This window comes from Onychomys torridus, chromosome X (assembly GCF_903995425.1).
Source record: "Onychomys torridus chromosome X, mOncTor1.1, whole genome shotgun sequence".
Lineage (NCBI taxonomy): Eukaryota > Metazoa > Chordata > Mammalia > Rodentia > Cricetidae > Onychomys > Onychomys torridus.
The window spans coordinates 24,489,793-24,514,910 of record NC_050466.1 but is presented as its reverse complement, the minus strand read 5'-3'; the positions used below and the strand labels follow the sequence as shown (position 1 = coordinate 24,514,910).

Sequence of the window (25,118 nt, the reverse complement as noted above, 5' to 3'; positions counted from 1 at the left end):
TCCCTCCACCTCTCCAAACTCTCCTCTCCCCCAGATCCTTTCCTCCTCCATTTCTGTTCAGAAAAAAGGCAGTCCTCCCAGGGATATCAACTGAAAATAGAACAGCAAGATCCAATAAGACTAAGCAAAAAGCCTCATATCAGGGCTGTACAAGGCAATCCATCAGGGAGCAAAGGGTCCAAAGAGCAGGCAAAAGAGTCACAGTCACCACCTCTCCCACTGTTAGAGGTCTCACAAAAACACCAAGCTACACAACCACAGCCTGTATGCAGAGGATCTAGCTCAGACCCGTGCAGGCTATATGATTGTCACTTAAGTCTCTGTGAGTTCCTGTAAGCCATTTTTAGTTGGTTCTTTGGGCTGTGTTCTCTTAGTATCCTCAAACATTTTAATTTGGTAAATAGAAGAATGGATGACTGATAGATGAGAATGCTCATATCTATATATACCATGAATTGGTATGTTAGTTTGAACTAACTCTCTTTCCTTTAAAAGCATACACACTTTGACCCAGCAACCAGACCTTGAGGAATTTATATTATAGAAATAATAGCAAGAATACAGAAAGATATATGTGTGTATTATTAAGCACTGTGTTCCTTGAAATAGTAAAAATTTGCAAACAATCAAAATACATGAAACTGGTTAATGCCTTAGATAATGGCATTCCTTACAAATATTGGAAAATAATATAGATCTATATATTCCAATATGAAACAATATTCATATCAGCATGGGATATATATATACATATATATATATGTATATATATGATACTTTGTAAAAAGAGTGTGCATATTTGTGTATGTATTTATGTATTTTATAATTTTTTAAATTTTTTAATTATTATTATTATATTTGTGTTTTAATTTTACACATCAGCCATGGGTTCCCCTGTCCTCCCCTCTCCTGTTCCCACCCCTGCCTTCCCCCCATCCCGTCCCCTCCATTCCCATCTCCTCCAGGACCAAGATTCCCCTGGGGATTCATTTAAACCTGGTGGATTCAGTACAGGCAGGTCCTGTCACCTCCTTCCAGGCTGAGCAAAGTGTCCCTGTGTAAGCCCAGGGTTCCAAACAGCCAGCTCATGCACTAAGCACAGGTCCCAGTCCCACAACCTGGATGCCTCCCAAACAGTTCAAGCTAATCAATTGTCTCACTTATCCAGAGGGCCTGATCCAGCTGGGGGCTCCACAGCCTTTGGTTCATAATTCATGTGCTGCCATTTGTTTGGCTATTTGTCCCTGTGCTTTTTCCAATCTTGGGCTCAACAATTCACACTCTTACAGCCCCTCCTCTTTCTCGACAGCTGGATCCTTGCATCCACTTCCATCAGTTATTGGATGAGAGTTCCAGCTCGACTGGTAGGGTGTTTGGCCATCTGATCATCAGACTAGGTCAGATCAGGCTTTCTCTCAACCATTGCCAGCAGTCTACAGAGGATGTATCATTGTGGATTTTTGGGGACCTCTCCAGCACTCTGCCTATTCCTGTTCTCATGTGGTCTTCATTTATCATGGTCTGTTATTCCTTGTTCTCCCTTCCTGTTCTTGATCCAGCGGGGATCTCCTGCTCCCCTAAGCTGTCTTTCCCTCAAACCTTGCCCTTCATTACTCCCACTCACGTCCAGGTTGTTCATGTAGATCTCATCCATTTATCTGTCTTTGGGTGATCCCTGGGTCTTTCCTAGGGTCCCGTTTTCTAGGTAGCCTCCTTGGAGTTGTGTAGCTGTCTAGTCATCTTTGTTTTACGTCTAGTATCCTACTATGAGTGAGTACATACCATGTTTGTCCTTCTGAGTCTGGGTTACCTCACTCAGGATGATTTTTTCTAGATCCATCCATTTGCCTGCAAACCTCATGATGTCATTGTTTTTCTCTGCTGAGTAGTACTCCATTGTGTATATGTACCATATTTTCTTTATCCATTCTTCAGTTGAAGGGCATCTAGATTGTTTCCAGGTTCTGGCTATTACAAACAATGCTGATATGAACATAGCTGAGCAAATGCCCTTGTGGTATGATTGAGCATTCCTTGGGTATATGCCCAAGAGTGCTACAGCTGGGTCTTGGGGGAGATGGATTCCCAATTTTTAATTTAAAAATTAAAAATTGAAGTGTAATAAGATACTGGGGTAATTGTTTGGGAGTAAGGAATTAAAATTAATTTATATATTTAATTGATTCAGACTTAATGACTTTTTTAATTTTAGTTTTTGATTGTTAAAGGTCCTTTTCAAGTCATTCTCTGCTACCTGTGTCCCATCTAGGAGACTGTTTCAGACCTCCATTCTATGCCATTAATCTTGAGTGACTTATGTTCATCATACTGAATATGCATTCTCTTTGCTCAAAATCCTAAAAATAGTGAAAATTTTCACATGTGTAAAAACCCTTGCCAAGGGTATTTGTTTGTTTTTGTATTGTCTTTTTGCTATAGCAAAACTCATAATGATTAAATCTTTAATGCGAAACATTCATTTCTCATCCCTTTCTTCAGCTTATTGAAAATTTGAATCTATTGAGTAACACTAATTAATATACGATTTATTCACAATCAACATAGAATATGACCAAAATATTTTTATTTCCCTCCTTGGATCTTACTTATTCCAACCTTATCTTACTCCCCTGCTAAGTAAGCAGCATCCTGAATTGTATTTATCATGGTATTCTTGCCCTTTATAATTTTATTATGTTCACTTGTATCCTAAAACAATATACTGTTTACTTTTACATGTTGACAACTTTTTGCAAATACAAAATTTGTTTTACTGACAATGCTTGTGTGAGATTCATCCACATATATGTAATTCATTTATTTATTATTTTTATTACATTTGTGTTTTAATTTTACACATCAGCATATGTGCTAGTGAGATTGACCCCAACAAAGTCAGGTAACCACCACTTGAACAAGCACTGTGGCTAAGCCTTCAGGATTAACTTAGGAGCTTCTTTGCTGAACAAACACACACACACACACACAAAAAAAAAAAAATGTGAGGAAAAAGTCACTAGGAGCATATTATCCCACAAGTTGGCAGTTTGTAGGGCAGTTATCTCCCAAATAGGGGATTATCTAAAGATAGTTAAAATACAAACAGACATTTGGAAGCACCAGGATGAACTGGAGAATACAATGGCCACTGGAAAATCTCCAGGATTTCATAGTAGTTCTGAACCATCTTAATAGTTATTCTCTTGTGCAGTCCACTAAATTCTGAAATATTCATCTTAATATTTTAGATCCAGCAAAATTTTCCTTTCTAATACCACCCTCATTTGTGTCCTTTATATGAACCCTGTAAACCAGCCAGCTAGCATATTTACTAAGTAAAATGTCTTGTGCTATAGCTCTACTCACCCTGTAATCAGTCCTCCAGATATGGCATACTCATTGCTGGGTGTGTACTATGCTTTCATCATTGTTTGAAATACTTTTACAAAGCATTCCTTATACACCAAATATTGATCTATTCTTCAATGTATAAAATGCTGTTTTGCAGACCATACATGTAATGATAGTATACATTTATAAGTTATCCTAATATAATTGAGATTATAGCTTTGGACAATGAATAACTTAATCCGATCTAGAAGATGAAGGATGTGAACTGAAATGTAAAAGATAAGATTATACAAATAAATTTATGGAGAGGAAATACTGTGCACAGATAACATAAAATGAAAAGGAGGGTGGCACATTTGAGAATATGGAAGAAATAATCTGAACTGGTTGGTTTTAAGATTTCACTAGGAGACAAAATGATGTGAAGCTAGGAAGATATCTTATTGAATAAAGCTATTGCTTCACAACCATGAGAAGTAGAATTCTGATCCCTTGCATCCATACAAAAACCATGGCAGCTGGCCTGCAATCCCAATATTCATTAAATTTATACAAGGGATCCCTGGGGAAGCTGACTAGCTAGACAAGCCTATTCATGATCTCCAGATTCAGCAAGAAATTCATTCCTTGAAGAATGGAGTACAGTCCACAAAGATAACCAATGTCAATCTCTGGCCTCCAGAAGACATATGCACACACACACATGCACCTGCACACACATATAGACATGTGCATCTCACATATATGCACAAACACCTGAAAAAAAAAGATGTGATTTGATGTCGTGTTGAATGTGAAAATATTAATGCCTGAAATGCTAGTATCTACCAATGCATGTATGTTAGTTCGCTGTATTCACTGAAAGTCAATACCAAGAGGATTATCAGATTTGGAAGAAATAATTATATTAGCCTACAGTTTGAAAAATGAGAACCTTTAAATAGCTATCTTAAATAACAAATGAATACATAAAAACCCAAAGCATACTAACAGAAATTGGAATCTTCTCTAGGCCCATTTAAACTTTTCCAATCATCCACTCCTATCTTAAATCTACCACCTCAACTATATACCACCATGCTGTTCCTCCTCTTCCAAATGCTTATTGTCTGGATCACATACCCTATCCTTTACATTAAATATGTTTTACTTCTATAATTAGAAATTATGTTCCACAAGTGTAGAGATCCTATGAGATCAAGGTAACTTTTACTAACACCACAGAACTACACGTCATAAGAAATATTTTTTAAATATTTTTAACGTATAATTGCATCATTTTTCCTGTCCTTTTCTTCCTCAAAATCCTCTCATTTATATTGCCCTGCTCTCTTTCAAATTTATGGCCTCTTACTCTTTCTTATTACATATGTATGCATATGTTTTCAAGGCTGACCATTTGGTATTAGGTAATCAATTGATGTGTTCTTGCCTGAGAAATACTATTTCTCCCAATTTCAAAATTCCTTAGTTACTTATAGCTGAGGCTATGTGGCTTTCTGCTGTCCACTTTAGCATGTCTATTGGTGTCTCAATGTTGAGAACATTTTTCCTGTTATGAAGTGAAAGCATAGCACCCCTGCTATTAAATTGGTATAAGAACATGGTCAAGTGTTCTAACCTATTCAGAATCAGTTCTTCACCTGGCAAATATCAGCCTAATATGATAATGCCATTTCAGAAGTTCATCATTGTAAGGAATGCAAAATACATGGTGCATAGCAAACACTAGAATCACTGATATTTGGCTTTGTTGCCATTATTATTATTAATTTTGTCATGATCTGAAGGCATCATAATTTCATATAACAGATAACTCTTTGAGTGATTTGACAAGTAGTAAAAATATGTCCCCTTTTCTATACTTTTTACTACAGTGAAATTTCCTTCTCTACTTCAGTATGTTCTTTTATCCCCTGGCTGGAGCCCTCTAGTTTTAGACAATGTTACATTAGAGTCAGCCTCCCATATTTCACAAATCATAAATTAAGATATAGTCAAAGCTCACAGTGTGAGTTGGTACATATATGTTCCTGTGTGTGTTAAACCTGTTTACTAAGAAGACTAATTTCTCATGGCATGTACCATATATTAGCCATTATGTGAATGGAACATTTAAAGGAAATTATCTACTTTGAGTCACAGGTACGAACTTCACACTAGTAGGGGGTGCTCTCATTAAAATTCATCTTTCAGTTGTTTTAATGGTACTGTAATCATCCATCAGTAATGCCTCTCTGTTCTCTGTGTGGTTTTCTGACACCTCATCAAAAGAACATGAATATTTATTTTATATTCACAGTTCTCCAAACCTATGTTGGCCATCTCATAATCTCCTTTATCTCCAACTCTGGGGTTTCTGATACCTCTGGTCTCTGCAGGCACCCACATATGGTGTATACATACACACAAACACACACACACACACACACACACACACACACACACACACACACACAAACAAACAAATATATAAACTACTAAAAAATAGAGGAGCATATATGAAATATCTTTATTTATTTACATTTATAAAATATTTACTTACAGGATCAAGCTGATAATGTCCATAAGCATATGGTAGCAGTAAGTGGCTACTTATAAAATCCCAGCATCTCTTTTCAATGTATGATAATAAAATTATGATAATCATTTTCCAAATTTTATATACCAATACATTTATTTTTTAGTCTTTCTTACTAAATTTTATAGCCAAATCTTGTTGTTTCTTAAATATATTCATGAAATCTTGTGGTCATATAATAGTCTGTAGATGATAGGTGTTTCAACTGCATATATGAGAAAAAGAATTCAAAATAGCTGTTCTAGTTAGTTTTCTTTTCATAACTCTCTTAAGGCTCATTTGAACTTTATGTGGGCTAAGAAAAATTGATTTCCTAGATGAAATAAAGTTAACCTTATACTATTTTACCCTTATGCTAAAACTAAACTGTTAGCAAGAGCACTGTTTTAGAAAATGCTGCTCAGATTTGGTATTTTGATAGCAAATATTCAGCATTTATATAGGACAATGTAACCCCACTTATCTTTTATTTATTGATTATACATCATGAAGCAAAACTGTGATGTGCTGATTATTTTTTTCAGATAAGTTGTAGTGTCTCTGTTTATTTTTCCCTCTATACCCTCTCCTTCAACTTCCCCATGAACCAATCTCTGAAGAATCTATTATTTGATATGGGATCTGGTTTGGGAAGAATGGTTCTGCCTTGCACCTCCATCACTCTATCCCTCCTCCCTTCACGATATTGAATTCCAAACTATTCAGCCAAAAAATATTTCAGGATATAAAGTAAATGTGCCATGCAGGGATAAATACAGCCTGTCTCAGTACAGCCTGTCAAGGTCCTCAGTCCCTCCTAATGATGAATACACAAAAGATGTGTTGTGTCCTTTATCCAGTAAATGTTCACTAGTGTGGAAAAAGCCAAATACTTGTGTATTGCTGATTGAATATAGTACTTTTGTCCTGAACCTCTGAATGAATTCTGAATTAATATCCATATGATAATTTAGAGACCAGTATAAAAATGAGAATGAATTTAATCTATTAACATTATAATATGAGTTCTGTGATAGCCTGAATATTTGTGTATTTTTTCTTTAGTTTCTGAAAAAAAGGTCACTGTATTAGAGGTTGAATAAATATTTTCTGATTTAATAGATTTTTCTTACATTCTGGATTAGACTTTGTTGCCTCAAAATTCTAAGACTGCTCTGTAGATTTACAAGAAATTCTTTTTTAATTTGATGAATTAAACCCTGGATCTTGTGTACACTAGGCAAATATTATACCTTGAGCTATATCATAATACTGAACTTTTGTGGCTTTTTGTTATTGCTTTGGTTTGGTTTTGAGATTTTCAAATGGCTTCTCAGTATGTTACAGGCTAACTTTAGCCTCTTGGGTATCTAGGATTTAAGGCACCTGCCACTATGCCAAGCTCTTGAAAAACAGCTTCACAATTTAGTCATCTTGTTAGATTTATAATTCTAGAGTCCTTGTATACAAGAACAGTAAGCATCTTGGACAAACCTTGGAACCAGTGGCAGAGCCAAGTAACTGTTGAAAATTAAAATCCAGCCAAGCAGGTGTTGTCTGAATATAATATCAAATCACTATTTGGTTGTTTGTGAATCTATTCCCCATAAGATACTAATTGAGGACCAAATAGAGTCAACCATTCAGGCTTTGCATATACTCATATTCTACTTATCATGTACAATCTTTACCAGACTTTGTAGACTATTTAACATGTTCATATTCCCTATGGTTGCAAGATGATTATGCAATCATGTACATAGTTTGTCCATTTTTTAACTGTCCAAAATATCAATTTGATTGCTTGGGTTAATTCTTCATATTGTGTCAATAAGACTTTGGGCTCTATAAGTTTCCTACTCAAAAGCATAATGTTATTATTGCTTCTGTATTTAATTTGTAGCAATAAGAGGTTTTAGAAGATTCATTTTTGTTAAAATTGTCTGTAGAGTTAGCACTAAGGTTATCAAGAGCTAGTGAGACACAGCATTATGCAATTTCATATTTCTTTGATAAATTTAAAATAAATAAAAATGGTTCTAAACATGTAATTGAGAAGTTGATAATATTTTAAGAGCAAAGCACTTCTCTTAATACTAGGATACATATAAAACTCATAAAGCATTTCACAGATTCAGGCCCAATCTATTTAGCCTGTGATTATAATGCTACTCTGTAAATGAGACATGCTCCCAAATTTTGATCTGATTGTCTCTTGTGGCTGGAAAATAATATGCTAAAGTTATTCCCCCAACACAGAATTTCCAGTGAATAATATTCCCTTCATCATTGTTTAACGTTGCTAAATAACTCCAAAACTTTCCTCAAGGCAGCTGCTTTGTGCTCTAGAGCTAAACACAGGAGAGGCCAACATTTTCTTTTATTGGTCTGCCTGCAGACACAGATGTTGTTTGTGTTGTCTAGAAGCACAAAATATGCTCTAAAATATCACTGCTGTTTTTGGTGAGTCAAAGTGACATGATGATAGTGAAGGGAATCCATAAGTATTTGTACAAAGTGGAATAATGTTTTAGGAGGAGGTATAAAAATACATTAAACTTGCATAACAACAATGAACTAATATATGTAGAGTTTAAGGGTCCCTTTTCAGGCTGTCATTGATGGAGGAAATGCCCATTGTCTTCTGGCTGCCATATCCCTGGAAGTATTTTGGCTACTGGCTGTGAAAATCCAGATGGAAACAGCAGTCAACTGAATGAAACCTGGGAAGCAAGAAGCAGGAAGTTCTCGCCTCAGCCACATGCACATTGCATAAATAAGAGCTAGGCTGTGAATTTGAATGGGCTACTTATAACTTAATATGCTCTGCGAGGTGATTAGGACTCAGTGTTAAAATTGTTCTGAGTTAGCTCTGCCATTTAGAATTAATGCAGCCTTAGACAATTTATTTCATTTCTCTTAGAGCCTCAGTTGCTTTCTTTGGAAAATAGAAATAATAATAACAACTTTTCTCAGAGAGCACACTGTGAGGATTAAATGAAATAACATATGCTTCAAGGCCTGGTGCAGGAAGATCCCTGAATACACATTTGGATTTATTTTCTTCTTATCCTAATATGTGACACTGTGTGTTTGTAGTTTGACCTCCAATTACATGTAGCCAAGGACTATGGAATCTGTACTTAACTGAAATAATACTGCAAGTGGTTAGATGTAAAACCTTGTGTTCATTCATTTACCCATGAATTTCTTGGAAAGCGAGGTAAATTAATTTCTCATTTTCCACAGTTAATAGTGACCTTTCTTTCTAAATACACATTTTAATGGTAAGCATATAACATAAAGAACCACTATCAAAAACATTTTTTTTTCTGTTCTTATCTGCTATATTCTAAAATGAAGTCAACACTAGCCTGGATTCCAAAAGTATTTGGCTGCTATGACAACATTTTATGTATTGTTTCCCCTTGGTAATTATTGAATGGTACAATAACTAAATCATACTGTAGACTTATGTTTAATATACACATCTGTATACAAATGGAAACCTTACAGAGATTAGTAGTATACAAAGAAAACATTAGTAAGTCTGGCACAGTGGCACACACTTTAAATCTCCACACTCAGGAGACAGGAGCAGGCAGATCTCTGAGAGTTCAAACCCAGTCTGGTCTATCTATGCAGTGAGTTCCAGGACAGCCAGAGGTACACAGTGAGACCCTGTCTCAAAGAAAAAAAATCTAAAAAAAAAAAGATAACATTACTAACACCCCATTGTAGAAAGGTATGTTTTCAGCATTGTTTTAATAGTAGGGTCTCCATTTTGACTGAGTTAACACTAACTTCTCTTTCAGCCTCCTTTGCAAGAGTTCTTCATATAAAACCATAGTGAACAACCAGTATTGTGAGAGAATATTTACATAACAAAAGCTGTCCTGATTCCATTGGAGGGAGTAAAAGCAAATGACATAAACTGAAAAAAAAATCTGCCAATTCTCTCATTCAAGGCAGTTTGTGAATTCATTACCAAATTCATTATCCTGTCTTATAAACTTTGTTATTTTGTTTTTTAGCTCCCAGTGTTTTGCTAGAATATTTAAATTAGATAAGCAGAAAATATTTTATCATCCTCTAGTCTTTTCCAAATCATTTTGTTAAAGTATAATTAGCATGTAATAAATTATATACATTTAAATGTGAAATTTGATGAACTTGACATATGTATATAATCTTGAAAATATTATAAAATTATCACAGTGAGCCTAGATATTCCCTCTAAATTTTATTCTTGTCTTTCTGTATTTTTTTTTGCCCTTCACTTTCTATCTACACACCACCAAGCAATCTGCTTTTCTGTCACCAAGGATTAGTTCTCATCTTCCAGAAATTTTACATAAGCAGAATCCTGGATCATTTAGACTTTCTGTCTGTCTTTTTTCTTTGACATTCTTTGTTTTCTTGTGTTGTAGATATGGTTACCCTACATAGCTAAAGGTGGCCTCAAACTTATCCCCCTATAGTTACCTTCCTTGATGTAACAACAAAATACCTAACCAAACCCTGTGAGCTATGAGCTACCTTCCTGAGAAGATATACTCATTGGTGCCATAGTGGTATAAATGTTATGAAAGTAACCAGCCACTATCTGATTGAATCTAAAAGCCTCTCCATGAAATAGAGCTCATACTTGACACTGTTAATGAGGATGAGAACCTGTAGCTAGATAGGTTGTTGGCTCTAGGGGAAACATACTACTACTATTCTTCTAACTAAACATAACATTAAAACTATTCCTGATGACTTATTGCAGTGCATCTCTCAACCAAGAAACTTCTTACAGTAGATACCATTTAATACAGAGATCCACAATGGTTCAGCATGCAGAGAAAAAAATATAGTGTCAAACCATAAATGGTATATATCACATCCCTCCACCAAAAGCTCAGGGAGCTTCATGGAAGAGGAGACAGAAAGTTTGTATGAGCCAGGGGTAATAGATAACATGAAGGAAAGAGAGTTTTCCAGATACAAGAGAGAAGATGCACTATGAATTCACAGAAATTGTAGCAGCATGCAAATCAGCACAAATACCAGACAGACATGGAGTAGGAGAAGTGGGCATGGATTCCCAGCCATAGTTGAGGAGCTATTAGCATTTGATTCTTACTAGGAGATGGAAAGTAAGTTTCTTTCAGTGATGTGACACTTTGTATATTGACCGTGTTATATGGCAGGCCTAATGACTGGGAGTAGTTGGCCAATACAAACTATACTCACTACATTTATAACACACACACACACACACACACACACACACACACACACACACACACACACGTACAGGTGGGGTGACAACATGACTTTGTGTCCTTATGTAAATAGTGACATAGGGAAGGATCTGGGAAGAATTGAGAGAGAGGAATGAATATGATCCAATACAGTCTATGAAATTCTCAGAGAATTTATAAAAGCATTACTTAAAGAAATACCTGACCAAAGAATTTTAAGGAAGGCTTTATTTGTCTAAAACTTGAGGACACACTCCATCATGTTTGAAAAGCCTTGGCAGCATGAGGATCAAGAGATAGCTGGCACATTGTATTCATAATCAAGAAGTAGAGAGAGATGAATGCTCTCACTCAGTGAGATTCTTCCACTTTGTACAGAACAAGACACAAGCCAGGAGTATGGTGCAGCCAGCCCTTCATTAGGATAGGTCTTCCCATTATACTTAACCTCGTGTAGGTGATACCTAACAGGAGTGTCAGGGATCCTCTCCTAACCTAAATACTTCCTCACAGCTGTGCCTGAAGCTTTGCCTCTTGGGTCATTCTGAAGTCTGTCAGGTTGACAAACAATGTTAACTATCACAAATACAGTCTCATTTTGTAGCTTAGGTTGGCTTCAAATTTATGATCCTATTGCTTCCACATATATAGTGTGAGAATTGTAGCCACGTGCCATGTCAGACTTTGGTTTCTTTAACTCAGGATAATTACTTTCATATTTATCCACTATAAATATTTAACATTATTTGATGTTGTATGTATAAATAAGTTTTCTTTCCCTTTTAATGTCTCAGTACTATCCAATTATGTAGATGTATATAGTTTGAATTTCTTCTGTTGATGACCTTATGAGTTGTTTCCAACTTTCAGCTCTTCCAAACAAATCTGCAATAAGCACTGAAATATGCATTTCTAATTAGTATGCAATTTCATTTCTCTAAGGTAAATATTGATGGGTAGAACATTCTATCATATAGCAAGCAAACATTCAAATTTGTAAAAAATGAAATTCTAGCTAATCCTAAAACCAAATTTGCTCTCAAACTACCTAAAAACCATAGTCACAAGATTGAAATGGAAACAGCTGTTGCTACCCAACCTTGGGTCACACTCGGTGCAACAAGAAGCTCTGATTGCCTATTTGTCATCTATAAGTCAGTTAGAACAGCCAAAGTAATTAGTAAAAAGGCATAAATGAGATTTAGTCAGTGTGGCATCATAGGAAATAGTGACAAAGAGATGCAATAACTCCCTCAATTCCTTCAGGTCCTGTAATGAAGGTAAAGTATATAGAGAGGGCTTGGGATATTTACATCTTAGCAGTCTAGATCAAGGTGTATTCCCATGTACCACTGACCCAGCAATATCTCTGCATCATTGTAAAGCTCTTTCCTGGAGAGAAGAGTTTCCATTCTGGCTGTTCTAGGCTATTCTTCTCAGGGCTTGAGATTTTCTAAGAAACTCCAGTTTCTTGTGTCCATTGGTTTAGTCCTCTGGTAGATTAGATAAAGTGTCTCTTTAAAATATCACTTATACTAGGCCAGTTGCACCATTGCCAAGTTATTTAAACAAGTGTTGGAACAAATTTAAGAGCATACTCTCTGTCAGCTTTTGCTGTCTGTAAGTTGAACTACTAGAGATAATTTAATGTAAAACTTCCTGATAAATGTCCAGATAGTTATTTACTCAACTTTTGTCCACTTAGAGGGATAAAAAGCACATCAGAAGCACTCAAAAGGATACTTTCTCATCTGATCTCTGCATTGTATATCTTATAAACAGATGAATGAGAAAGACAAAAGAAGTTTCTATTAACAAAATCTTAAATGTCTTTTATTAATATCTTTTAAATGATTCCAATAAATTCCTCCACTCCTATACTCTAGAGTGTATTTCTGAAGGATTTTCCCAAGAACTTATTTTTTCGGGTGGTGGTGGCACATGCCTGTAATTCCAGCACTCGGGAGGCAGAGGCAGGTGGATCTCTGTGAGTACTAGGCCAGCTTGGGCTACAGAACTAGTCCAGGACAGGCTCCAAACCTACAAAGAAATCCTGTCTCAAAAAAGGGGGGGGGGGAGCGCTGGACGGTGGTGGCTGGTGGCACACGCCTTTAATCCCAGCACTTGGGTGGCAGAGCCAGGAGGATCTTTGTGAGTTTGAGGCCAACCTGGTCTACAGAGTGAAATCCAGGAAAGGCGCAAAGCTACACAGAGGAACCCTGTCTCGGAAAACCAAAAAAAAAAAAAAAAATCATTTTGTAATTCATTATGACATTATGGTATTCCTTTGAGAGACTATTTCCATCAGAGCATCCTGAAGGATTATTCTAAGTTAGTCTAATGTTGTTGTAAATAGTTTATTCCCCTGAATACATAGATAGTAGCCTGCTGTCCTTTCCTTCTTGCCAAATTTACAGAGCATCAGTTATTGAATATTCATAGACAATTTAATGAAACAACAACTACCAAATTGAATTACTAAGCATTTTTGTTAAACAAAACCATTTTGTATGTGTCACAGTAATATTCACAATTTTAACCCTTTTAAGAGTACATTTACATTTAAGAATATATTTACATTTGATTTTAAAGTTTTGGTATGTAATAATTCTTTGGCTATAATTTGTCTGAGATGTGAAGTTATCTCAAATTATTTAATTCTGCATAGATCACACATCAGTTTATAATTAACTTTTTTCTATTTATTATACATTTATTTAAGTATACAAACCAACAGGTCTTGATATACTTGTCTTGATATTTATATTCAGAGCAAAATAATTCTTATAGGTAAGCAAATTAAATGTCCATAACCCTATATAGTTCCCATTTTTATGTATATAGTATTGATACCTCAACCCCTGGCCATAAAGCCCAGTTCGGGTTCCAAAAGCTCACACTGACTAGGAGAAAATGACAAGATATATAAACAGAGAATTTAAATTATTTCTTTACAGTTTGGCTAAAACTAGAGAGATAAATTCTTTGTTTGTTTGTTTGTTTGTTTGTTTGTTTGTTTGTTCGAGACAGGGTTTCCCTGTGTAGCTTTGCACCTTTCCTGGAACTCACTTGGTAGACCAGGCTGTCTCTGCTTCTCAAGTGCTGGGATTAAAGGCGTGTGCCATCACCACCTGGCGGGAGATAAATTCTTAATCTTCTTAATCTGTGCTTACTTTGTCTATAACAGTGTATAGTTTATAGAAAAGATGAAATAAAGCCAAGAAGTATGCATATGTAGATTTTTCTATTCACCCTAGTTATGAGGGCTGGGAGATAATCTTTCTTCTAAATGATATATCTTATTTTCTGACATCTGGAATCTTGCAGATAACCCCTTTTCAGACTCAATCTTGCATTTATTGAAATAATCCTAATTCCTAGGGCCTTTATTACAGTATGAGTACCTAAAACCTACTGTTTTTTGATGACCCAGCAGCATACAGCTTTTAATATTGAGAGATACCAAAAACTTTAGAAGATACTACACTGTATAAGAGGCAATAGTCTAATTCAAGAGACAATATTTATGATATAAATAGTGAGAAAAATATAAGTCATGTATAAGAGTTTAAAATAAGGTTGTATGTGTTATTGTGAAAGGTAAAATCACTAGGCTGGAGGAAGTTTAGAGAAAACTCCTGAGGATGCTGAGACAGATTGCATCAGATTAGTTAAAGATCAAAGAGAAGTATCTTAGATGCTTGGCACGATATGCTCAATGCCACAGAGGCAAACTTAAGTAGAGTGTCTTTGAAAGGTGTTAATAAGTACAATAAAGTGCAATGTAGTTTATTCAGTAGCTCTTCATGAGCATTCACTCAGTTTCTATCTTGACATCTTACTCATCACAAAACAAATGCTATCAGAGAGCTGTGGAATGTTACAGAATTCATATTGTTTGCCTTTGTGAGTATATGTGTGAAGTACTCACAAGTATCTTTAATGGTGTCAATCTTCTACATGGAATTGTACAGTAGATTAATGTAGTTTAAATTTCGGACACACACAAACACAACACACTGAGCAAACAGCTTCACGTGCTTAGTGAGCATAATGGAAATATACAACAATATCTGGAAGACCACACTGGGCAATAAGGATGCAGGCCCCAAAGTGTTATGAATAGCCAGAAAATTGGACCAACACAGGTAAGAAATGAGAAATTTTTAGGGCCATTGAACACCACGTACTCGAAGTGTTCAGTAGCCCTGAAAATTTCTCATTTAAGCCAGGAAGTCCCTGTCTTGTTCGAAATGTTGAAATAAAGCCAGCATGTGCAAGTTCTCACTGATCAAATTTCTGCTGTTGTCCAGGACATCCCATTATCTTTTATGGTCCCTGATTTCCTTTCCAGCAGGCATTCCTCCTTTTCACTCTCTCAGTAACTGTTACATTAGCTTCTAAGCAAGTTCTCTTATCTTATGTGAATATAGTCAAAAGGAAGAGATCTCTAAGGTAAAAATGAGTTGAGGAAATAGCGTTGGCTTACTCACACATTAAGTTGCTTTCCTCTCTTTAGACTGACGACTGTTTTGGTCTATCTCTAAGTGGGATCAGAGTTTGTGTAGACTTCCTCCAGGTCCTATCTCATCACTCTTTTTTGACTTTGTACAGTTATTTGTTGGGCTTCCCTGATAAGGGCTATTATGTTACAGATTAGTATTGCCCTGTACTTCTGAGAGCATTCTTCTTGGCACCACACTTGTTTTTTAACTGTGCCCTGGGATGTTCCCAGGTAGGCAGTAGCAGTTTATTACAGATGATCAATGTTTATACTTCCGGGTTTAAACCCTGCAGGGATTTGCTGTGTCCTTTCAGAATAACAAACAGATGGAGAGACCTTGAAAGTGAAATAAGACATCAGCAGCACTTAGAAATGCAAGAAGAAGATTGAGCTTCAGGAAGCATGGTTATTTTATTTATGTTCTCTGATAAACACAAGCCCCAATCTAACACATTAGGAGCACTGCCCTTCTCAATTCTATGCCTCAGAAAAGGCTGATGAGCCCCCAGCCTGAAACTAAAGGTCAGGTTTGGATGGCACGCCTTTATTACTTTGCTATCACTAGGGCCTTGAAAAACTCTCTGTGGGACTTTGCAAAGGACATGACATAGTCTTGCAAACTCACTCTGCTCACTGTCTCATGCAGCAGCAAACAATTGATAAAGGTTTTTCATAAAGAGGAAAGGAAATTAAAAATTGGACCTATCCTTTAAGAAAAACCAATGAAGGCTGCTTGTTTTTGTTTTGTTGTTTTTTGTTTTTTTTTTAACTTGAAATTGCATGGGTTTTCAGTGAAACTGTGGTGGAGTACCCTCAGATGAACTGATTTGTTTGAAAATGTGACATCATTTTCTTTTGAAAGCCTCCAAACTGAGAAACAGAAAATGGTATCCAGTAGTGAAGATTATTTGTCTCATATCAAGGATTGCTAATTACTTTCTTTGTATTTCTTACTAGAGACTGTAATAAACCACTGCATATTCCCTACAACCAGTAATGTATTATTAAGTGGTCAATAATATTTTTTCATTGTGTGAATTCACTATAACAGAGTCCTATTTATGATAACCTGTTTGTAAAGTAGTAATTATGTGTTTACTGAGTAAGCATTTACACAGTTGTTTTTTACATTTAATATTTTAAATATTCTGTATATTAATAAATGTGTATTCACCCAGGCTGCATCAGTACTTTAATGCACTGAGTTTTCTAATGATATAAAAAGAACTTATTTACCTTCCATGTGTACTTATTTATAACAAAACTTTTTCTATTTAATTGTTGACCATTCATATTTTGTCCTGAGAGTCTCAGGTTATAATTACAGAAGCTTAGAAAAAATTACTTTTTAGTTTTTTGTTTTGTTTTGTTTTGTTTTGTTTTGTTGAGACGGGGTTTCTCTGTGTAGCTTTGTGCCTTTCCTGGAATTCACTTTGGAGACCAGGCTGGCCTCAAACTCACAGAGATCCTCCTGCCTCTGCCTGCTGAGTGCTGGGATTAAAGGCGTGTGCCCCCACTGCCCCGCCCCTTTTAGATTTTTTTTTTGAGATGTTGCTATACGTTTTACAACTGAAGAATCTGAATTCCCTCAAGTGACTTATTTTTAAAACTATGTAAATAACTAATAACTTTCATTTCTATATATCATAGGTTGTTATGACATAGAAATTAAAAACAATAATTTCATCATCATCTATTATTTTGGAAATAGTCTATATTCTTTACATATTAAATGCCCAAAATTTCAAGTCAGAGCTAACATAACCATGCTCCTTGACCTCACAATACTCATCTAAATCATGATGCCTTGAAGATTCTTGGAATGACAATGGGTAGAATTTTAAGGATAATCAATTTTAAAAATAGTACTTCTATAAAAATGGTGATGTAGATATTACTTTCCTGTTCTAGTTTTGATAAATGACTTTTACACACTTGCCACCTAAAAATTTCAGTACCTCATTTTATGCAGCACCTCAATATTTACATAATTAATCTCTTTTCATCAATACAAGTAGTCTAGGGTGATTTAATGTGTCAGAATGTTTCAAGCTATTCTCATGATCCCTACTGTTGGATGCGCATGTAGCTGTGTTTCATCCTACTTTCTATCTAAATGTGATTTTCATTTGTTAGTGCCCCTATGAAAATATCGAGCCCTGGAGGGTCACTAAAATACCATGCACTCACTAACCTTGACTGTCTCTTGGTTTAGATATAAGTAAAAGAATATTTCTGTTCATGTTCCTTGTATTTTCTTCAACTGAGGTGAAAGGAACAGAATCTGCTCCAACTGTGAAGACGGACTGACTTCAAACCCCTTCAGTGTCTTCAGGACTTTTGATGTACAATCCCATCAGAAAAAAGTTGTGTGTGTGTGTGTGTGTGTGTGTGTGTGTGTGTGTGTATGTGTGTGTGTGTGTGTGTGTTAGAAATATAATAAATCACTTTTGCCAAAAGTACCCTTTGGTATTTGTGAAATTGTTACCACAATAAAGATAATAGATACCTGTCCTGGTTAATTTTTAATTGTCAGCTTGAAACAACCAAGAGTCATCTCAGAAGAGGGAATCTCAATTAAAGGATTGTCCAGATCAGATTGCCCTATGGCCCTGCCTATAGGGAATTATTGTTGATTAATGTGGGAGGGCCCAACTCCCTGCAGGAGACACCATTCCTAGTCTGTATAAGAAGCTATCTAAGCACAATCCTGAGAATCAGTGAGCCAGCAAGCTGCATCCTCCTCACAGTTTCTGTACCCAGGCTCCTGCTTTAAATTCTTGCCCTGCATTCCTGCAATGATGGATTGTGATTGGAAGTATAATTTAAAATAATTCCTTCTGAAGTTGTTTTGGGTCACAGTATCTGAATCATTCACTGTACATTCATTTACATGTTTAAGATATTTAATAAGTGGAAACACAGGATATAGATGTATTATCCATTGTCTTTGAATCGATATGCTTATTTGGATTGTTAATCCTGTTGTTGTACATCAACAATCCCATCCTTTATTAGGAGTGACTAATATTTCAGTGTGTAGATATATTATTGTTGGATTATTCACTTACTTCTTTAAATATAATTGCATCATTTCTACTTTTTACCTATTACAAATAAAGCGCCAATAAACATACATATACAAAATGTTAATGTGAGCCTAAGTTTTAATTTCTCTATGATTAGTGTCCAGGATCACAACTGCTCTCCTGGTAAATACAAATCTAATCTTATGGGAAACTGCTAGACTATTTTCCAAAGTGGTGTACCAGTTTATTTCTGCCATCAGTGTGTAAGACTTGTAATTACTCTCCACCCTTATTAGCACCTAATAAGTGTGGTTATTTGAATAAGAATTGCCCCCATAAGCTCATATATTTGAATGTTTAGTCATGAGAGAGTGGAACTGTTTGTAGTTGGAATGTTGGAATAGGCGTGTCACGGGCGGAGGGCTTTGAAGTTTCCACTCTTCTCTCTATTCCCCCCACCCTCTCTGCTTGTGGTGGATCAGGATGTATCTCTCAGCTACTTCAACACCATGCGTGACTGCCACCATACTCCCTGCCATAATGATAATGGACTAAACCTCTGAAATGGAAAGCAAGGCCCCCAATTAAATGCTTCCTTTCATAAGAGTGCCTTGGTCAAATTGCCTTTTCACAGCAATAGAGCAGTGACTAAGACAGTAAGGGATTCCTGGCTTTTGTTTGTTTATATTTTGTCCTAGACCATATGTGGTTGTATTATATTGTAGTTTTAGTTTGTATTTTTCTGAAAAATGTGTTAACCATATTTTATTCATTTATTAGCCACTTCTATATCATTCATTGTGAAATGTCTCCTAGTATCCATTTTCAAAGTTGTATTTTCACTTTTCTGATCTCCCCTAATGTAATCTCTTGAAATATGGTGAAACATGTTCTCCCCTAGAATAAAAATTAGAAATATATCCATGAAACTGTAGATACACTAACTTGAACACATCTATCCTATTTTATTCTTGGGATGTAGTTCCCCATGTTACCAGTCTAGCCATTTAAACCTTAGGTGTTCTAGGAGTGTACATTTATTTCTCATGTGCATAGCTTTTTGGTAAGAACAGGTCTATAATAAACCCAGTTGAACTTTATCTCCTCTAGGGAACAGGTAGCATTTTAGGTAACAAAGTTATATGTGTAAGGCTAAAAACAACCACTAAGGGTACATTGAAGTGCTTGTTAAATAATGTGTCCTATGGGAATTTAAAGCAGAATTCAGACTTTTGTATATTTAAGAAAATATTTTGCAATGATAACGCTGACTTCAAGAAACAGAAAATAAAGCAGTTCGATGAACATCACATATGGTGATAAATAAAATGTTTCTTTCTCTCTTTCCTGAGATTTCACACTCACTCTAGCTTTCTCTTCTTTACCACTTCATAAAAAGAACAACCCATATCTTGCAAAGATCTTTCTGAGTATAGTTTGTTGAAGAAAGAATAGATTTGTCTAACTTACTTAATTAGAATATTTGTGATTTAGTCTTTGTTTTCAAATGATATATAATTCCAACAGAAAAAAAATTGGTTATCCTGTTTTATTTTGTTAACATTAAATGAAATTTACTTTGAAAGGGACAAATCAATGCTCAAATTTCCTTTTGAGTCACAAAATAAATCTCTTTAACAAAAATGGAGTATGCCTACATGTGTCAGGGCTCCCTTGAAAAAACATCTTATCCCAGTGTTTCATTAATCTAGAATGGCAAGTGATTGTTTATTTGTATTTACTCATTTTTTTCACCAAATGCCATGACTCAGATGCTCATATTAAAAACCGTTGGAAAGTCACATCTCTTATGCCATCACCTGAGTGAAACTAAATATAAGTCACTGTTTGGGGAAGTGAGTTTTTTAATTAGTTCTCTGAACCTATGAAAAATAAATGGAGGCACTTCACAGCCATTCAGAGCTAATATTTTCTTTCTTTGTCCTCAGAATTCAAGCTGGCATGACAAAATCTCTGGTAATGCAATGATAAGGTTGTAACTCCACTGTTCTCCTTTCCCATTGACTTCAGAGACCTCTCTTGGACCAAAGTTTACAAACTACATTTCCTGTAATGACTGTAGGCTTCACCTTAAAGTTCTTTTAAATGCAAACTATGTAGTTCAACTGCATACCTCCTATATTAGACATTAAACCAGAGGCTAGGGTGAAAGTAAGGGTAAGGTACAACAATCTTTGTTTTAACAAGCCTTCCCATTATTCCAAGGAAAGCAAATTCGAGAACCGGTGCTCTAGGTGATGGAAAGGAGTTGTGTTTAAAAAATTATATAGCATTTCTTGACATGTTTATTAGCAATATTGTAGTATTCAATAAAGAGTCATGGTGAAATTAGCACGAATATTCCAAATTTCCTAAGATTTACATTGAGCAACATGGGCTTTGCTTTCTAACCTTATGGCAGGAAAAGCATCACATAGTAAGGTTTTGTGTTTGATAAGTGAAACCATAGCTAACTTTAAAACACCATGTCTTGGAACTTGACGTAAGTTCTAGTAGAAAAGTACACGTATTTTTGTGAATTCACAAAGTAGCATTCTAAGCAGTGACTTCCAACCCTAAAAGGGTTAATTGTAATTGAATTTCCTAATACATTATAGCAGATTTATCAGTCTGCAGTATCTGTTTCACAAAGCACAGTACTAGGAGCACAACAGCTACTAAACTGGCTTCTAAAACCCTTATTTACTAATTTTTCACATGTCATAAATAGTTAGTATAACAAATAAATTTGCATTCTGAATTTTCTCTAGTACATGGTCTAAGATCAAACATTTTCTGTATTCAAAGAATTGAATTCATGTTAGGGTTTGCATTTTATTGATACTCACTATGGATTAGACGCAGTCAGTTAAGCCTTTTCCAGGCCAACTGACATACCCTGTCTCCAATGTCAGTCTGAGAAAATCTTATATAGTGTACTACATCCCTGGATTACCTTATCTAAGTACTACATGGACATTTCAGACGATGTGTCTTGGCATGTGGTCATTTTTCATTAACTTATTAGGGATTGTTAAAGCATCTTCCCCTCCCTTTTGACACCTTGCTGTAATTGGATATAAATTCACTATAAAACAGAATGCCAGATATTCATGCAGTAGGTTGACTGGGCTTCACTGGCAACTAGCAGAAATGATGCTCATGTTGGCTAGTGTAGCAAGAGATAGATAGATAGATAGATAGATAGATAGATAAAATACAGAAATAGAAGCTTTTGCTGTTTGGTGTAGGCTAATGGAAAAATACCATCCAGCATACTGGATTTTCCTTTTTCACATATTAAATGAGATGGTTACTGATTCTTACCATGTTAAATTGTAAAATTTGGAAGGAAAGGGAAAAAATTCAAACCATGAAGCATTGCTGTGTTGCAATATCTATTTTGTATGTTGTTGTTGTTTTTCTTTTGTTAAACAGCAAAGAAATAATTATACTTCCACCTAGTCAACCAGTCTCTTCCAGCTTAGTCTGCCCTCTTTGAATTATCCTTCTTAAGATCACTGTTCTGTTTTCCCTAACACTTTGGCCTTCCTAACCCATTCTCTAAAGGCCCCTCCCTACTTTGTGATGGTCCTTGTGGGCTTAAGACAAGGGTATTTTTTTTTCCTCTTTTCCTCTCTCCTCCTCCAGGTAGCTATTTAGTATTAAAGACTGCCCACCCTGAGATTTTTCTTTCACGCTCAAATACAGTCATTCTCCAGGTTAAAAAAAAAAAAAAAGAATTGGCAAAAAGTACGCCTTAAACTCATTTGGAGAGCGCAGAAAACAATATTAGTTGCTCATAATTTTAGAGTTTAACATATTTGAATAATCTATTTGAATGTAATGTATTTTTCTCAGTTTTATATTACTTATTAGATTATATATAATATATGATATACTGAGAAAAGCAAATAATTTTGCTATTTTAAGCATAGAAGTGCTGTATAGATCACACATATTCATTCTATAAGAGAAATTGCTTTAGAGGGCATCTCTCTATACTTTATATTTATTGTACTCACTTATTTCATTATATTTTGTGCAACCAAAATATTGTAGCTATAAGCTATTTTGAGAATGCCTTTTTTTAAAAAAAGAACCTTGCAAGAATCAAAGAGAGCATAATTTTAAGTATGAAAAGTGCAAAATAAGCACAGAATTCTAGCTACCATGAATAAAAGGCCAGAATTCTAACTTTGTAAAAACTCATTGCTAGCAATGGAGTAGGGGAAACTTGAGGACAGAAAAGTGAAAGTTAGTGAGTTTCATACTTATATACTCTCTTTTTGTGTCTGAACTTTGTTTCTTTCCAGAGATAGAATTCTGTGAAACACCTCCTACTTTGTGCTCTGGCTACCAGACAGACATGCACAGTGTTTCCCGGCATGGATACCAGCTAGAAATGGGGTCTGATGTGGACACAGAGACAGAAGGTGCTGCATCACCCGACCATGCGCTGAGAATGTGGATAAGAGGCATGAAGTCAGAACACAGTTCCTGTCTGTCCAGCAGGGCCAACTCTGCATTGTCCTTGACTGACACTGACCATGAACGGAAGTCTGACGGGGAAAATGGTAAGAAAGCTACATCTGCAATTTAGATGAAACTCGGGGAGAATGGCTTTCCCCCTTTGCTTTGTTACCACTTCCTATATCTGCCCATCTTACATTTGGCATGCAGAATACAAATTCACATTAGCAGGTTCCCAAGAGCAAGGAGTATACTTAAGTATCTGGCAAATAGACACATTTATTTATAACGACACAAAATAGTCTTCATTTCTGAGGAACCCCCTAGAGAAATTATCTCATGTTGTCAGCAATACTGTGAATGTCTTATTCATTACTCACCTTTTATTTTCATTTTTATTTTCCAGTGCTACCCCAATGGGATTTATTATAGGAAGTACTCATTTCATGTGTTTTGGCTTTATATCAGTGTATGAACAAGGAGATGAACAATTATATAACATGCACATTCTCTGTAGGGACTCTCTATTTTGATCCAAATTAACTTGCTGAGTGTATAAACAAATTCACATTAACCACATTAGAATGAAATTATTTCACAAACACAAATTATTTTAAAGACACCAGTCATTTGCCAGACAATAACTACTAACTGCAATATCATTATGTTGTAATTATATATGATTTCCTTATACATTTTAGAAAATGAAATGTTTTTGCTTTTTAAGTTTTGAGGAAATGTTTAACTTATTTAATGTATGTTCTTTTGCCTCTATCAAAAAAGTAATTTCATAATAAGCACATTAAATGATTATTAATCAAATTAGTCTACCCATCATTTTCTTTGCCAAATTTTTATGTAAGTTCTCTTTTATCCACATTCATGCTAGCATAATAAGTGAATTAAACCATTTTAGAATGACAAATTCTGTATATTTTCTCTCATCTTAGGTTCCTAGATTTTATACAACCACATAAAATCATTTATATATTTTAAATAAAAACAGAAATAAATTTTTCTAGGAGAACAAAGGGACAGGGAGAGCTGAGAAAAGGGGATAGTAGAAAAATATACTCAATATTCAATATACACCTTTAAGAAAAGAATTTTAATGAAAACAAATAGTAACATCGAAAATATAATTTTCTATGCTTCAGTCAAATCCTCAGAACTGTTTGAAACATCATTCTGGGAGACAAGTTCCTCTTCTGGCTGGTGCCCTTTACTTCTTCCAGCATGAAATTCCTTGGGAAATTCCCATTTTGGGGGGATCCCTGGTAGTCAGGTTGAAAGCCACAACTGTCTGTTTTCAATATCTTCATCTTTGCCAGGCTGGTTATAGCCCCTCACATAAACAATTGCAGTAAGTTCACTCACTTGAAACATACACGGAGAAAGAAGTTTCCCCCTAGACTGTACCATTCCATTTCTACATAATCCTCTAAGGGAAGTTTCTTTAAGGCATGAGAAAAAATGTAGAATTAAGTAAGATGGGGGTTTCCACAACTCTGAAAACAATAAACACTATTGAGTACTATGCTTTAATGGGGGAATCTTATGATACATGCATAAATTATTTTTCATTAATGTTATGTTTAAAAAACACTTGCTGCAATGTTCATGTTGAAATTTGAGGAATCTCAGACAACTGTTTAATATTACAGGTTTCAAATTCTCTCCTGTTTGTTGTGACATGGAGGCTCCAGCTGGTTCCACTCAAGGCAAGTGTTTCGAAATATTTGACTACAAGTTATTTTTACCTCAACCAATCATGACACTTTCCTAGTCATTGATCAACTAACAAGTAATACACAAGGCTAAAGAAAATCAAATTATCAGAGATTAGCCTAGTGACCATGTACTTTACTTACTTTTCTACTTTAATTATATGTTATTATGCTTATAAAGAGAAGCTGAAATGGAGGTGAAGATAAGGACAAGGGAAAATACTC

The 25,118-nt window shown here is 35.3% G+C and overlaps 1 protein-coding gene across 1 annotated transcript in view; it reads left to right on the top strand.

Annotated features, from left to right (window-relative positions):
* The window catches only part of Tenm1 (teneurin transmembrane protein 1), an 811,545-nt gene that overhangs the window by 278,715 nt on the left and 507,712 nt on the right, over positions 1-25,118 (top strand). Inside the window, exons 5-6 of the mRNA XM_036174144.1 lie at positions 23,010-23,270; positions 24,831-24,887. Coding sequence (XP_036030037.1) covers positions 23,010-23,270; positions 24,831-24,887 — 318 coding nt within the window. The remainder of the gene's footprint in view (positions 1-23,009; positions 23,271-24,830; positions 24,888-25,118) is intronic.